Genomic DNA, 17,071 nt, shown 5'->3' on the forward strand with positions numbered 1-17,071 from the left:
GATGGGTTTTTTTGAAGTCTCCCTTTTCAGAGACTGATTCACCACGGTTGTTTAGCCAGCGTCACATTACCATTTAAATAAAGATGCCAGCTAAATGACCAGTGCCAGGACATGAAAAGAGAAATTAAATTCCTTTTCTTCCTGGTGGCACTTTATACTTTTTCTCTTTCTAGTTCAAGTTCCTCATGGTTTTTAATTTGTTTAGTCTGGGGGCCATGGAGCTAAATGCAAGCAGATCTATTCATCTTTGATTACAAGGTAAATCTAATCTCTTTAATGGAGATGACTTGAAATAACTCAGGTATGTTCATTTCTTGAAGAGAACTGATTATGATAAACTAAACCAAGAGCAAATGAGAAAATGGCATTGACGACCACAGGCTATTAGGTTTGTTTCAGGAAAAGCTACACGATTACAAGGGCTAATGTCAAACCAGAAAGCTGCACTGAAGCCAATGCAAAGACTTACAAACCTAATTATCTAGTTTGTTGTTGTTAACGTACAGGTCAAAGCTGAGTAAACTGAGTCACATTCGCTCACTCATCATCTCAACGGCTTCACCTCGTGAAGGTCGGGGGTCCTGGAGCTTTTCCCAGCTGCCACATGGGCGAGAGGAGGCAATGCAACATGCAGGTCGCCAGTCCATCACACAATTATGAGATTAACTATAGTCAAGAGTAAATTAGGAATTACGTGTTTTATATTTTTCATATCCATAAATGGTGACAGTTTAATCTCTATCAAAGTCCGACATCACTCAATCATAAAGGTCATAACTTGTTTGCATCACACAGGGACTGAAATGGACCAAAAAACACGTTTTATGTTCTACATCAGATCATCGTAAAAATGCTATTAGGCCTCCATTTTTCACGGCAGAGAGTCATGCTGTTTGGGTGGGGACCAAGAAAAGGCGCCACTGTGGAGAAAAGTTACATCAGAGAAGGAAAAGAGTGGGTTGCACAAGGAGAGGAGGGAGGAGGACGTGAGGAGAGGTGAGGAAGAAGAGCAGTGGGAGATGAATATTAAACAGCTCCACTGATTAGGGTGGTGGTGCACAGTGGCACTGTGACAGTGACATTGGCTGCCATTGGTGGCCCCTGACATGGTGATTCACTGGAACCTTCTTCATTTGGGCCATAATTCGCTTAAATGTTCGGAGAATGAAAAAGTCATCATCACTTTGAATCTTGCTAATTGGGGGAGCTGTCTGCATTAATAGAGGCCATTTGGAAGCTCTGTGTTTAAGTATGAATGTGTGTGTGTGTGCGTGCATTTCAGGTAGGAGAGCTCGGTTTCACACACACTTATCGAAGAGGCTGATGGATTCCAAACTTTACTGTTTTTTTTATCAATGAAGCAGGCGGATAAGCTTCTTAAAAGCGATAAGGACCCCTGACTAACGCTGGCAGCACAGAGAAATTTAACAGACTTCCCAGCGTATCTTATCACACGTAGTCTGACAATGCAGGGAAATGCAGCTGGATGAGGCCGTGGGTGTGGAAACGTTAATGTAGGAGGCTCGTGGGTGTGAAGGGCCAACATAAATACTGTAAAAGTGTCGCCTTAGTAAAATAGTAAAAAGTAAAAGTAGTAAAAAAATAAAAAATAAAAGAATAAGACCATATAATTTAACATCATTACCGGCAATAAAGATAACATAATGAGCACTTGCCTATTTCTGAGCGATGTGTGCGCCACCCTGTAATTGAATGCTGTGTAGATTATGTGCAAGGGCCTAAAATGTAAAACAATAATAAATCCCTAAGAAATTAGACAATAAAGCGCTGCACATACAATAACACTAATGACAGAGTTAAAAGTCCACAAGCTTGGCTCTTTTGTTAGTTTCTAATTATTTACAGTAATGAGAAAGCTTTTCTTGCCTTTAGGGGAGAAATAATAAAGGCTCGGCACACGGAGGAGGTCAAACTGAGATAGTCAGTGAATGAACTGACAAAACAGACAGAACATCCACCAAAAGCAAAAACAGTCCATTATTTCTATACATGTGCTACGTGTTGAACTCATTCTGACTCTTATTGTCCTGAAGTGAAGCTAGCGTCAGATGACAGCGGAGCACGAGGAGGCTGCAAGTCTGGATCCCAAGCCGAGTCTTGGCTTCAGACTCTTTAATTGGTGTCCGTGTGGTTTAGCTCGTCCTGGGTGGGTGTGTTTCATCCATGGTAATAAAACATGCGGCAGCGTGTGTGTGTGTGTGTGCTTATCCCCTCTGTGAACGGTCCCTTGCGGGAGGCAACAGCGGCATTTATGTTTTCATATTCATTCATTTCATATTCAAACGATGTCATAAAGCAGATACATTGCTGACGGCTAAACTGTGGTGATGCTGTGACCACAATAAAAGAGAAAGGTGCACTAATGAATCACACACTGGTCCAAGAAGCGCCGTAAAAGCACTGAAACGACCACATTCACGCAGCGAGAGCGAGACGTCGGGCCAGTGGACTGCAGAGTCAGAGGGATTCAAGGCTGCGGAGCCCGGCCCAGTCTGGACCAGCTCAGCCCTGCTCGACCCAGGCGGCACTGATCCATCATCTCCACCGCTGAATTATCACGTTGCCAATAAAAGCCGGCAGAAATGCATTACAGGCGTGAGGCGTGTGAAGCACACACCTGCTTACAATATTGAACATGCAGGGTTCCGTATACGGGAGAAGTCCAACAAATGAGCGAAGGACGGGCCCCCGGTCCGTTTGCGCTTCGCCGGTGCCGCTATCAGCTTCCACTGTGGACCCAAGCACATCCTGCATCCACTGAGGGGCCTCATTTTAGATTCAAGCCTCTCCAAACAAGCCATCTTACAAGCAATCTGATGTGTCAACACCCATTTCTGTCTTATCTCGTTCACATGCAGCACAGTTGGTTTGGGAGAGGGGTGCGCGCTAGATACAGCGCTGCCAATCACAGCCGTGCAGCGCGACCCCGGCCGGAGCGCGGGAGCGAGCGAGCACCCACAGGAGACGGGCTGTGTGTTCCTGAGGTCAGGGTTACTGTAGACACACAACCATCAGCCCGTTAATCCCTCACCTTTACTGCGGACGCACACACATTTACAGTCCTGCTTAAAGCTCCGGGACATGAAGATCGCTGTAGTGACAGAGGCCCATGACAATGAAAACTGGTGTCAGATGTAGCGTGAAAAGGCTCTAAGAGCTCACAGAGCTCCACGCTGATCTGTGAATGGTGGAATGAGCTGTCAGAGGCACTGCACCACAGCTCATCTGCCCGTTCGGCTGAAAAGCTGCTTTTACGCTGTCCTGGGTGGCGTGTTCTAAAAGTAAATCTCTTCTATTGTATGACAAACTCAAACTTTAATTTTAATTTTTGCATTTAAATTAAAAGTGTACTGGGTTGCTGTGTGCTGAGACATTTGCATTAGCCTAGGGGTCATTAAGGTTTTATGAAACCCATTCACACGCACGGCCATCAATTTGAAAATAAGAACTCTTTTGACATCAGCTAAGTGGTATTGCAGTGTAAAAATAACACATTAAAGCCCGAAGCTGGGTTTGTGTCTCGGAGCTATTGGCGAGATTGGACCCCGATTTGGTGCTTTTGAAATATACAGATTGAGGTGAAAATAGCAGCTGTGGAAATTAAGTCAGTGCTCATTCAGAGTCCAACATGAGCTCCCCGAACTTAACAATAATAAGTTATGGCAACACTTTATCGAAACTTTGATTAACACTGTTCCCGTCTGAGGCCGGTTCTGCAGTGATGCGAGGATTGCGCCGCAGAGCAACGGCTGATCAGCTTAAAATAAGAAAGTTGGGCTGTACAGATGAATAAGTGATGATGAGACGGTCAACAAGATTTGACCAAAACAAAAACACATTGACACACATTTGCCAAAATACGGAATAACACCTTCAGATGAGCAACAAAATACATTGTGAAAAAAGTGAATCCACAAATTCCATCCATCAAATATATAGTTTTAAACGCGGATAGTATTTTGTATGAGAGGAAAAGACAAAACGACAACAAGAGGTTTGTGCTGATAGAATAAAAGTCTGTATTTATTTTTATCTATACATTAAACAGGTGTTCCTGAATGCAGCAAGAGAAAACATAGAACAGGATGCTAAGCATCAAAGAGTTGCTCGCATAGCAGAGGTGTGGCCGGTTTAGCAGAGACATATACACTCTCTATCGCATATACTTAGAATAACGCTTCGTGTAACTGTAGGGTTGTGCCTCTGGGAGGCTAAAGTAGAGGGAGGGGGAGTGTTCACTGCAATAGTCTTGAAATTCTTTTCACATTATCAATCCAGCCAGACTCCGTACATTAAAAACCTATTCTGCCCCAAATCACCGTTAAACGTGGGTAAAACTATTGCAGACAGGTGCACAAGCAGTCGGCTCTACAGCTCCAGTTGTTTCAAATCCATGAGTATGAAAATGTGGTAAGAGTTCAGTACGGATTTGTCATGTCGCCATTGTCTCCATTCACTCGATTCCAAGGATGTGCAGAAACATTCGAAGGAGAACACATTTCAGTCCATTCTCTCCCTGCTTGTCCCTCCACCCAACAGTGATGTGGTACCAGATGATTACTACTCAACACCTGCATAGGAATTCAATTACACACAAAACTCCCTGGGACAATTCCCTGGACCAGAGCAAAGCTTAAAATTGAACCATTAGGAAGTGGTCCAACAAATGGCTTAAGTGCTTCCATGAAACCAACTGCAGTGAGAGAACACACTGCTCACAGTAGAGAGAAATCCCCCAGCAACACTTCACATGTTCACAGACATGAAGAGAGGGAAAAGCAAAAACACAGATACATGGTGACAGAGGGAGCAAACCACTGTAGGTGCTGCAGACACTTTGGTGCAGAGAAGATTCCATTGGTGTCAGAGCACAGGATGAAGAAAATATAAAGCACTTTAATATAGAATTAAGCCAAGTCCAGATACTCTCAACTCACAGTAAGTCAATCAGGACAATGCTACAATACGACAATACATATAATAAAACAACAGAAAGGAACAAAAACACTACAAAGAACTGCACGTTAAAGTGGAAAGAAGAGAACACCTCCTGAAAGTTGACATCAACGTGACAAATACTGCAGACTTTAAATTTTGACATGACGCATCGTGTCATTTGCACCTTGCAACTACAAGCTACTACAACCAATGGAATCTCTCTCGTGTGGAACACCCATATTATTCATCTGTTTGCTGAGGTCCTCTACTGCAGCACGCATGGCCAAGTCCACCGCAGATTTCCTGGATGATGGTCTGGCATGCATCAGTGGGGTCCTAATGGTTATCGGTTATCTGAGCGTGAGCTAATAATACAGAATAGTTCAAGTGTAACCTGATCTAGCCATTAAAAATGCATATTTCTGAAAATTACACAGCGACAACGTAGGTTGGTAGACAACAGGTGCTAGAAGCAGATGCATCCATTGAAAATCAGCGAGATCTGAGGTACTTCTGAAGCTCACAGCTGAGGATATAATCACTATCTACAATATTTGGACGGATAGCATATAGGTGATACAGTAATAGCAGGGTTATCGGTTTCGCGAGATATTTTGGCTTAGAATTTTGATTAGCTGAGGGGATAGTGGCGGTTGACACACCTGAATAAAACATAGCTGTATGAGGATAAAAACATAGAAAAACAGCACCATTTGAGGTCCGATAGACAGATCAGTCTTTGAACTGTTTGCTGGTAGCACCGTCAACCAGTAAAAATCTCAGAATGCAATACAGACAGAACACAACCACTGATCAACTGCACGACATAGCAGAGAGCAAAGATATATATTCAGAGACAACCCCCTCACACAGACGACCCTTCACAGCAGCATCTTTAAGCAGATAATAAAACTGATTTCTCCTAAGAATGATATTTTTGTACTGAGGTGTTTTACAAGTTTTATATGCTGTACATGTTGCAGGTAACCAGGTATAACTTTTCCTATTGATTTTTTTTTAATATACACACATAGTTTACAGTCACTGACAAACAAACACCAGAGAGTAACAATGAGGTAGGACGGTGAAGTTAGATGAAGTAGAACCGGTTTGTGGATTGTGTACAAAGTTACTGATACCATAAGAAAAATATAGGCCTAACAATGTATTCCTCCCGTTAGTCTCCTTTGAAGCAAGTTTGACATTGTATCTGAGGATCAAACAGTGATGTGTTTTGCGTACACATAGCTGTGAAAACTGCTAGATGAAACCATTTATCTTGTTCCACACAGTGAAGCTGGAAATAGATTTCCTTTTCCTCTCTCCCCCCCGAAACTGTCAGAAAGCAACATAAAGCTCCCACACTTGTGACGCTTTGACAGGTGTTCACAGCGTAAGCCAAAACACCGGGCGAGGACGACAGGATTTGCCATTATCTTGATACATGTGCATTTCCGATCCAGTCCACGTAAATGCCAGAGGAGTGAGGGACTACGGTGGAGGCGACATGGGACGAGGATCACAAAGCCAGAGAGGTTACGCTTGCTTCCTGTTGCTACTGGAGTAATGATGAGTACCGGAAGGTCTGCTGTTGTGTCACAGAGGCAGACGAGCCTATAATATCCAGACATGGCTCTGCAAGATCACTGGTATGGGTTGATGTAAGCAACATGCTGCTGAACTGGTTTGGTACATTAGAGAAGAATTGACTGTGGCCTCACAGATTAAGCCAAATCTGGGTTAAAACATACAGTACTTCCATCGAGCTGTAATTCACTAAAGATGGTTTTGGATGGAGGATTAGGCTAAACCACACTGCAAGAAGCCAGTCTTTGAAAACCAGTTAACATTTCGGTCGATGTAATAGCTCTAGTAATGCTCTACCTTAAAGCATTATTTTCACCACACCCCCTTTTGGCATCAAACAACAAAGAAACGCACGAACACAAACAACACACAACTATGCGTCAGAATTTCAGCGAGGTCGCTTTGCAGAGCAGAAATCTTTTCTCTGGTTTTGAACTGCACGTACTGTCGGTACACGCTAGTGCACGTAAACCTCACATTGCTTTGTACAGGATAGACAAAAAACTCAAAGCTTTACTGGAAAAGGGAAATTTTCAGGAACTTAAAATAAAAAAAATAAAAAAACCCAACATCAATAGCGCGTCACCATTTTGGTGGCTTAAGTTTCACTAAGCTCTGTTACCTTGGCATGGGCCATTTCTTGTGCAAACCCTGCTGATACCTCAGTCAGCGTCATCCCCCGTATTTTTAGCTTGATCTCAGCATTCAATACTTTGGCTTACATTTACCACTCATAAAAATACACAAGTATCTCTGTATATAGTCATATCTATACATAACCAGCATCTTGACACATCAAGTTAAAGCACATATTCAAGTTAGTTTGCACATTTTACAGGTAAATATCTTAAGATTGGTGAACTGCGTTTCGGGCTTAGAAGAGTTGTGGACCTTTACTTGTCAGTCCTTTGTTGTTCATGAGGCCATGGTGGATATGTACAATCCAGTTTAGACAGTTAGTTTCACTTTTGAAAATCTGTTTTTCTAAGCGCTCCAAATAAATCTCCAAAGATTGGAATAAAAATTTCAAAAGTTAAATTAAAATTTAAACTCTTGTAATCGGCTTGTCGGGCATTTTTGATCAACATCAACTATTCTCCATTAACTGACTTTGGCCATAAAAAAAATGTTTTAAGGTGCTTCACAATAATACCATGTTCGTTTGGCCCTACTCTATATAGACATTTAAAAAAGGACGAATACCACAAATACATTTAAGATTGAAGATATTTCCAAGTTTAAAGTGCATTTGACGCAAATGATTTGTGTTGATCTAACTACTGCATCTCAGTTGCTAGACTAACAATGGTTTAACCATACAGATTCTCATCTAAGATCATTAGAAGGTAGACTCCAAGCGAGGTTCATCAAAAATCATGTTGTGTAGTAGCTTAATGTTTGGGGACTGTCAAAATCTCATGTTTAGGGCCTTGTCTCTCCTGTTTCCACAGAGACCACTTTGGCTGTAAAAAGGAGATTTTTGCTTTGTTAGTAGATTTCACTCATCTACATTAGGATAGAATATTAGGCTTAAAGCAACAATTCAACAAAACAAAAAATATGTAGAAGGAAACAGGAAATTGTAGCATGGAATTACAACAACAACTACATAAACCAAACTCACCCAGAACCTTTAAACGCGCAGCGCGGAACGTGACTGAAAACTGAAAAGTCCATGTTTGGCGGTGAACATTAAAATAGAAAGATGCTTTATGTACACCAAAATATCCAAAAACACGAGATAGCTTATGAAAAAGCTGATCCAAACCTTTGAAATAAGAAAAACAAAAGACAACAAAATGATAGAAAGAAACCCAACCGACAACAATCCAGAGTGTGACGAGGAGAAAGGCTTGATGGGCAGCTCTGCAGCAGATTCACAGTTAGCCACAGCTAGGTCACAGTTGAGATTTCAATCTGCAGCATTTAGTTCCAGCCTGCAGACAGCCACACAAACCATTTTGGATCAAAACAATAAAATAACTGGAGAAGAGAAAAAAAAAACATACAAGAGAAGATTTTCAAAGTTCTGATGGCATAACTCAGGAAACTGTCAGTGGCGCAACCTTACTTTGTTCCCCATCGGTGTGGTTTAAAAAAAAGGAGGGGATTATTATAGGGTTGAGCAGGCCCAGACAACTTCAACAGCACAATAGAGCTTTAGACAGCTTTACCCCCAGCTAACAGTGCTTCTACAAGAGGACCTCAACAGTGAAAAGCCACGTTCTGTTTTAGTCGTCCACGTGGCTCCATCTTTTAACAGTTGCGGGGACAGAACATAACCCAGTACACCTCAATATAAAGGTGAGAACCACACAAACATAGTACCTAGCCTCTAATGTTCTCATAGCAAAGTGCAAGTCTCTTTTCCGCTTACTATACATTTACAATCACAGCTTCCTAGAAAACCCATGGCCCTGAAGGCCGGTCTAGACATCACGGTGCCCCCAGCACAACTCCTCAAACAGACAAACTGTCTTTAAATCACATTTGATACAGAGCCAACCAGGAATATCCCATCAAAAACTTTGCCTGGGCTCTCCCAATGATGGTAAAAGGTCAACATAAAACCCCACACCCCACCCTAAGCTGCCTCTTTAGTAAATTAATGAATGTCACTGACCTACAAGCAAAGGTGACTACACACTCATTATAAGTCTCTTGCAGCAACAGAATCTCTGTTGTAACATGCTGTATGGCTGTTAACTAATTAAGACGTGTACATTTGAGACACGGTCGTCCCACTGGATGCAGTTTGTACCAACGGCAAACTCGACTGTTCACAGGTCTGAGATCTAACGCAAGCGTCATTAGAGGGAAAATTTGTCTAGGATTAGAACCTCACTTTTTAAAAGCTTTGAGTTTAAGGACTCAGAATTATGTTCTGACACAGAACAATAAATGAAACAATTCCACCTTGTTGACATATACGGACTCATGCACACCACTGCATGGCTCTGCCCCAATTCCAATGTAAAGCTTAGAAAACCCACTCATACCAGAACTCACATCAAACTGCTTATTTCAACATGTCACACCGATGGGTAAAGCTGTCTGTCAGCCTAAGGTGTGGAAGGTGAAGGTTGCTCTTTGATGGGAAGGGTTCATTTTTAAAACATATCATCTTATAAGGTTAAAAAAAAAACCTCCTGAAATGGTGACAGACTCCTCCCAATCACCCAGATCAAGTCCCCTTAGTATCCTGCAGACCACGAGACGGGCAGAAGGCGCTGGCGTGACAACACGTGATCACTACATGCCATCATAGGTGAAGTTCTCCATCTTGACTGTCTGTCTGATGAGCAGCTTGGATTCCCGCCGCTCCTCATTCTTGATGGACTTGTTGATGTCCATTATCTTTTCACAAATGTATTTGTTCACTTTGGACAATCTCTGTGTAATCTCTGCACTGTCGGCTGTCTCTTGAGACACTCGGTCGTAGAGACACTCTGAGGAAGGAGCGAGTGTAAGCAGTCAGACTACAAACAAGGTAAAAATGGCTTTCTAGGAAAACAGTTACTTAAAGGAACAAAAGTATTTGTTCTGTACCTGACATTCTCCATGATGAGGTTTCTCTACCAACGGAAATAGCGGTCTTGCACTGAATATTCTTACCTCTGACGATTTTCAGCTTGCTGGGTGACAGCGGAGGCTTGGGCAGGGCATCCTTCTTCTTTTTGGTGGCCACTCCCGTGACACTCCGGTTTTTCAGAGTTTCTGTGCCCCAGATCATAACAGCCAGATTCTTTGTGAACTTTGAGTCCCCCTGGGTCCGCTGCAGCTGATGCCACTTCTCCTCCTCCACCCAAATGCCACCACCAAGGTGCACCTAATGCCAGGACACAAAAATGAGACGCATTGTCATCTGCAGAGTCAGAGTCACTAACCAGAGCCAACGAGGATACAGAAATAAACTTGTAGACTGGATTACCTCCACTATGAACTTAGCCTGCAGCTCTCTACACTGACACTGCACGTTGCATAAGCTTGCACCAAACACCCCAAGCCGATTGCCAGTCTCGGCAGACTGCCTTGGTCTTCTAGGTGAGCTAATGCAGCAGGGGGCATATGCGGATCTTTCCCTTCTCTAGTCTGTTATCACTGTAAAGTCTTTAGGCGACCATCCAAAAGGCTTTCCCCTGTGCAGCTAATGTGCTTTAGGCCTCAGGCCAGCAGACAAGCTTTTACTGCCCTCAAGTTGGACAAGATTGTTTTCATCCTGCCTTACAGTTGTTCTCATTTATCTTTCTCCCTCCATGTCCCCTACATTTTTTCCTACCTCCTCCTGCCTCTTGTGCTCTCGCTGGGGCTAACCTGTCAGTCACTTTAAATTCCTCACGTGCAAATAATTAATATGGGGTCCCTGATGTAGGAGAGTTCTAATTTGCAAGCGTTCTTCACGCTTGAAGTGGCTGCAGGCCCCAGAGCTTGTAGTACCAATTCCCACCCGGTCATCAGAGACAGGACGCTGGGTGAGTTACAGTGGTGGGGAGGGAGTAAAGAAGCCTAACAGGCTAATAAACACTGATGATGCTGGCTGGGCTTGAATGAACAATAATAATCTTCTCAACCTTGTTTACCTGCTAGGGTAAGGCAGCCAAGGGGAAAGGACTGATGAACTATGACGACGTGTTTCCAGGTTCATGGCTGTTACAAGGAAATACTGCATTTTCTACACCATCAGGCCACTTCCCACAGTCAACCAGAAGCATAGAGTCAGACAGGCAACCGAGGCATTCAAGACTCTCAAAGGGTGAATGGACCATTGGGGACTATATGCAGTTCAAGGTTTAAAATCACTACGTGGAATGTGACATTTTACTGTTTGAATTTCAGGTACACTGAACCATATACTGTAATGAGTGAACATTCATACAAGATTAAACCATTTTCTAAAAGATCAAAACGTTACACTGCTAATTAATGACTGCCTATAAATTACCTGGCTTTTAACAGAAGTTAAAAGAAAATTCTCATTTGTTGCCTGCTAAACTGTTTTAAAAGCCTGTTAATTCATCGTGAAAAATGGCATCTTTCAGTTTTTGTCTTTTACATTTTGTGTGCTGGGCCAAACACTTGGTTTATATGATATGAAAGATGATGCCTTAAAATAAAAACTAGAGTAATACACAAAGAAGGAAACAACTACTACGTGCAGCAAATAGACACACAACCAGAGAACAACACAAGCTGAGAACACTAGTTGAGAAAGTGTTCACCAAAAGCAGTGATGCCCTAATGCTCTCTGTGCGTCTGCAAGTGGAGGCATGAAGAACATTTTGGTCTTGTGAGACTAACCTTCCCATCATTGCAGGTGTATACTGTTCTAGGTGAGGGTGAGTAGCTGGAACTGGTGTTGGCTTCTTCTCTGCATGTCTCCTGGGCCTCAACAATGGGTTCTACCACTTCTGCCTTGATTGTCTGAGTGCCATTGTCATGCATAGGCTCTGGAAACACAAAGCAAAAATTAACTGCTACAAGAACACAAAATCTCAACATGTTGAGGGGAGGCCAATGGTCATTCATTAACGAACGTGAGAAAATGAGTGGAAGATTAATAAACCACTGGAACAGTAGCTTCCTGGATTGGGCCAAGGCATTTTGTGCCTCGAGACAGGCTTTTAGCTGGGTAACTAAGCTGGATTGGTGGCTGTCCACGCTAAGCTCCAATGCAGCTGATGACTTTTAATATTGGTCAGTGCATTCTATCCCTGCCTGACAGCACCCAGGGTGCTCTAATCTTTAGCCTGTCCATTAGACGGTCTAGCCAATATCTAGGCACCACTGTCCAGATCCACTGGGGGCGAGTGGGTAGAGCAGAGGTTAACAACAGCATCTGGCAAAGCTAGTGTTGGTGAACTGCTGCACATTAAAATGACGTTACTTTTAGCCACATTTAGGAAAGTACTGAACCTATTATGAATAATACAGTATGTAATTTTTTTAATCATGTTGCTGTATAACCAATCTTTCTGTAAAGTGTTAACCTTTATTTATTGTAATTAATGTTTTTATAACTTGTAGCCAGCTCTAAATGTGGCTACAAGATAAGGCAGGCAAACTGTCTTTGATTCAATTTTTGCTCATATCCTAAATTTTCTCTAAACTTATCTTAAACTTCAGCAAAACATCTGACGATGCTATGACGTGATCAAAAGAGAAGTGGCCCTTCTCATCATTTCTCGCCATCAGCAACACGACTGAAAGTCACTCCAATGTTTGGACATACAGACTTCTAAACTGCTGCTTCACTTTGATAGACACATCCACAATTACCTTCCAACTGACAGACTCAGAATAGGAGATTTACTCAAAGTGACTGAAAGTTAAAGCTTAATATTAAACAGGAGAAGTCGGCTGGTGTGCAGTGTCCTGGCCTCTCACCGCTGCCTAATCTCATGAGAAGTACATCTTGTAGCCTCCTGTTGAAGTCCCTCAGTTCTTTGACTTCTGTCAACAAGGAGCCATATTCTTTCAGCTTCTTGGCCTGCTGCACCAGCTGCCTGCGGGTTCTCTCCAGCTCTTGCTGCAGCCTCCTCATCTCCTCCTCTTGTTGCCTGTAGCTGTGAACCAGCTCCTCATACAAGACCCTAGGAACCACGGCCGCAGCTACTTCTGACACACAATCTGTGTCCACCTCCAAATGCTGCTGTTGGTGCTGGTGATGATGCTGCTGATGCTCTGCCTCCATATCTTCATCCTCATCATCTGCATCCTCTCCCTCCTCAGCCAGCCGATCCTCATCCAGGTCCTCGTCACCCTCCATACAGGAGCTGGCCGCATTTCTTTCTAGGCGAGCAACTACTGCTGCAAGGCTTTTGGAGGAGTTGGATAGAGGGCGGCCATGGTCCTGAGACAGGGCCTGGAGAAAATCTACTGTTAATTCATGAAACAATTGCCTGGAATTAAGTGTACTGTACAAAGTTGAAAGCTGATAATAGAACCATGGTAAAAAGAAAACATGTTGTAGGGCGTGTTGTGTAAACCTCTTTTTACATCAGTAACTGAGTGCACTTTGTATTTATTTGACTGAACATCAGTCCACTCAGCACTTTGAAGGCCGAACAGATGTACAAAGCATGCGTCAATCTAAAACTGTCATGGCAGACAGATTGCAAACTGTTTTGACAGTGTGGCTCTCAATAGGAACTGGGAGGAGAGGAGTCACCGAGTTCTTTGATGAGCCGCTCAGAGGATTTGTCTGTGAAAGGGAAGCTGTCCAGAGTGCTGAATTTGTGTTAATCCAGCATATGGTAAAAATAGCATGGGGGATTTTGGGTGTCATCCAAGTTTATGTTCATGTGACATTGTATCAATAGATATATTTAACATATGACTGGTGAGATAACCTACTGAGTACTCATTCATTCAACACTGACTATATTAACAGAATTGTTTTACTACATTTTTCAGGCTTCATACTGGACAGTACATCTTGTTTAAAATAATAAAACAGCGTGCATGTGGACGCTTTATTACTTGATTTAGTAATAATAATATACTAGCAGTTAGAGGACTCTGGCTCTGTACATATAGTAATATATAATCAAATATTCTTGCATCATCCTGAAAACCTGCACGCTGCTGTGAGCCTACCTTTTTGTGTCTGAGTGGCATTCTCTCCTCTCCAAAACTGTTCTCAATAGAGTTTCCTGAATTCTTGAGGGACATCTTGGGAATTTTCATCTTCTTTTGCATTATACTGTCTTCAAATTCCACTACTGTATCTGTCAAGTGGAGAAATAGAAGCAGGGAGAGACTCAAAGTTTCGGAAAAGTTAGATAGGTTTTTCATAAAACGTGAATGCAACTCTCTAATCCATTTGTCCTACTCGGGCCGAAAACGTCTGGTCTTTCGGGTGTGCTACATCAAACTATTGCTGCTTGCATGAAACTTCACATTTTACGTCATAGAGAACTGCAATGCAAACCGTGCTGAACGTACAATGCTTCAGAATAGCTGGTGCTGTGTAGGTGTTAATTCAGATCGGACCAATCCTGCAGCCCAGACGGCTCACATTCAGAGATTAGTAATGTAGCTTGTTAAAGATCGAGCACAGTAAACGGCAGTAACCAAGCATTTGTTTAACGTACCTCCGACTAACAAGCAAATCAAGCCATTCCCACACATTAAATCCGTGCGCTGTCATAAAGCAGCCACGACGCTGACATGTTACTGACAGACAGGAATCTGAATGTCGCTCGCCTGCGTGTCTGAGGCGGCGGTGGCCGCAGCGCCGCATCTCCTTTGACAGATAAGCCAGCTAACAGGCTAACCGCAACCACGCAGAGCGGCTCTGGCGTCTCGTCTCCATTTCAAAACTTATTCAAAAACGGCGACAAGTCAAGCCCGGTCTGTCTGGGGTATTGTTCGCGCACTGACAGTCCTCTGTCTAACGCCGCGCGCAGCTAACTAGCGCGCCGTCGCTAACATGCTAACGCGGAACACCGAGCTAGCTAGCGAGCGTTAGCTCCGTGTTGTAAACAAGGTTTGTGACTGGCTAGCGTTGCATGCCACGTATTTAGCGAAACATCCAGCACTGCTCTATCGAAACAAGAGACATAACTCCCGGAATACGACACTTTTAATGTAAAACAACCCCCAAAGCACCGACGACAAGCTCCGACTACGTGCCAAACTTATCATAGCATATCTAACTAGCACATTTAGCTAGCTACAGCCGAGGACGTCGTTGTGGCTATCAGTGTCAGAATCCAGCTGGTCACGTCTTGTCAGATCGGACAAAGACACTTGCTTTGACACAATTGCGCGTGTCATGCTCACCAACGCCGACTATCCAAACAAAGACACGCGGCAATAAAAAGAAAAATATCGCGTGTGTTAAGAGGGGAACTTACCTGCAAGGGCAAGGATCTGTGCTTCGCACGGCTGGCCTGCGCTGCCATTCTCTTCAGTTCTGTGAACCAGATACACCTTCTGATTATCAAAATCTGTTTTGTGCAGAGGTCTGAAATCTTCGACATTTGAAATTGGTAAAGCGTAGCACATATCGTCTTCAAAGAATCTAACAAAAGCATACATTATTTACTTCTCTTTGGTCCTGCACTTTGGATATGGTTGACAGTTTTTCCTCAAAGTATTAAAAATATACACATAGGGGGATTGGGGATGGTGTCTGCGCTCGGCTACTCTTGCCTGGTCCACATCACCAGGTTTGATCATCAAGGCATAAATAATAGACCTGTCATTAAGTTCACCGTTGAGAGACGTGTAGATGTGTGGGTATGTTAACAGTAGAGTAGATGCAATTTATTACAGAAACAAGACACATGTTTATTTATAAGTGCAAGTGATAATAACGCGGTATTCACTTGTCCTGCATTTATATAAGGCATTTTACACATATATCAATATTAAGGTGTCATTTAAATGCATTTTAGTTGGAAAATTATGCCTCTTTTTTAGGCATTGCTTTCAGTTTTTACATGGTATTTTATCGTCCTTTCTAAATTCCATGTCACCTTTTTCTGAACTGTTTTCAGGAAGCTGCAGGAGAAAAACCACAAAGGTTACCTGCCTGGCAATAGCAATTTTATTGGGCTCTGTGTTCTTTCATGTGTTTCCTGGTGTACACTTCTCATCTGCTCCTTGTATCACACCAAAAAGACTTAAGGGCAGCTGACAGAAACGAACTCTTTGTTATTGTAAGACAGCCAGGTGGTTATACAACAGGATGGATTTCTCTCAGTTGTTACTCTAATGGAGAGCACCACAGTCGATAAATGACACTAACAATTTCGTTCTGCTTGAGCTGCTGTAATTGAAAAGTAACTGATGCAGAACTATATAGAGCCCTTTTTTCTTCTTTGATATTTCATTTCATAGTTTCAGGCATTTAGATACTTATGATTAGGCCTGTTTCAAATGCCAGCTTTCCCATGATGTTTGTTCACTCTACTGTATGACTGGTCCCAGAGTCTTAGATGTATACAAGGGGGTATAAAAACAAGCAAACAAAGCGATAACGCTCACGCAACATACAGTAATAGCAGTCATTTTAATTCAGTCACAGGAGCAGCGTTTCGGGCTGTTTCCAAGAAAGCTTTTTGATCTTCCAGCTGTGTTATTCATCTGGAAAACTAAGTTCCCTCCCTCTGCTGTGAAGATTGATTATGGTGAACATTTCAGCCCGTTTAAAGTTCAAGTTTGCAATTTTAGGTAAACAGTACTACAGAGGTTCTTCAGAGGTTTTCAGTGCCGGCGTCATTGTCCATCAGTCTCCACTTTACACGTGCAGCAACTTTGACAGAGCCACAAACTACAACAGGAATGAAAGCATTAGACTAGAGACATGAGCAGCTTCTGAAGGAGTCACCAGAGGATTAATCTAAGCTTCTGTACAATTTCTGAAACCAGTGATTGGAGAGTACATTTAACTGCATGTTTAATGTACCTATACACACTACACTGACTACAGTCATTTAAACCCATTGTGAACAAAAATCTAAATGCAAAAATATTAGTTAGTTATTTTAGTTATATTATATTTATATTTTGTATATAT

General features: G+C 42.6%; 2 protein-coding genes across 5 annotated transcripts in view; both read right to left on the reverse strand.

The window, feature by feature from the left end:
- The window catches only part of agbl4 (AGBL carboxypeptidase 4), a 226,899-nt gene that overhangs the window by 51,791 nt on the left and 158,037 nt on the right, over positions 1-17,071 (reverse strand). The gene's annotated exons all lie outside the window — the stretch shown is intronic.
- Positions 4,017-16,734, reverse strand: bend5 (BEN domain containing 5). Of its 4 annotated transcripts, XM_029145943.3 has the most exons (7): positions 15,587-16,730; positions 15,405-15,463; positions 14,143-14,273; positions 12,931-13,408; positions 11,845-11,993; positions 10,162-10,375; positions 4,017-9,995 (listed from the first exon to the last, which is right to left on the reverse strand). In XM_029145943.3, the coding sequence occupies exons 3-7, from the start codon at positions 14,242-14,244 to the stop codon at positions 9,799-9,801; spliced, it is 1,140 nt and encodes a 379-aa protein (XP_029001776.1). In that variant the 5' UTR covers positions 14,245-14,273; positions 15,405-15,463; positions 15,587-16,730; the 3' UTR covers positions 4,017-9,798. The 4 variants fall into 4 exon arrangements, with proteins under 4 accessions (XP_029001776.1, XP_029001774.1, XP_029001775.1 ...); XM_029145941.3 differs by having other exon boundaries at positions 15,405-16,734; XM_029145942.3 differs by lacking the exons at positions 15,405-15,463; positions 15,587-16,730 and adding an exon at positions 14,640-15,374.

Source organism: Betta splendens, chromosome 4 (assembly GCF_900634795.4).
Source record: "Betta splendens chromosome 4, fBetSpl5.4, whole genome shotgun sequence".
Lineage (NCBI taxonomy): Eukaryota > Metazoa > Chordata > Actinopteri > Anabantiformes > Osphronemidae > Betta > Betta splendens.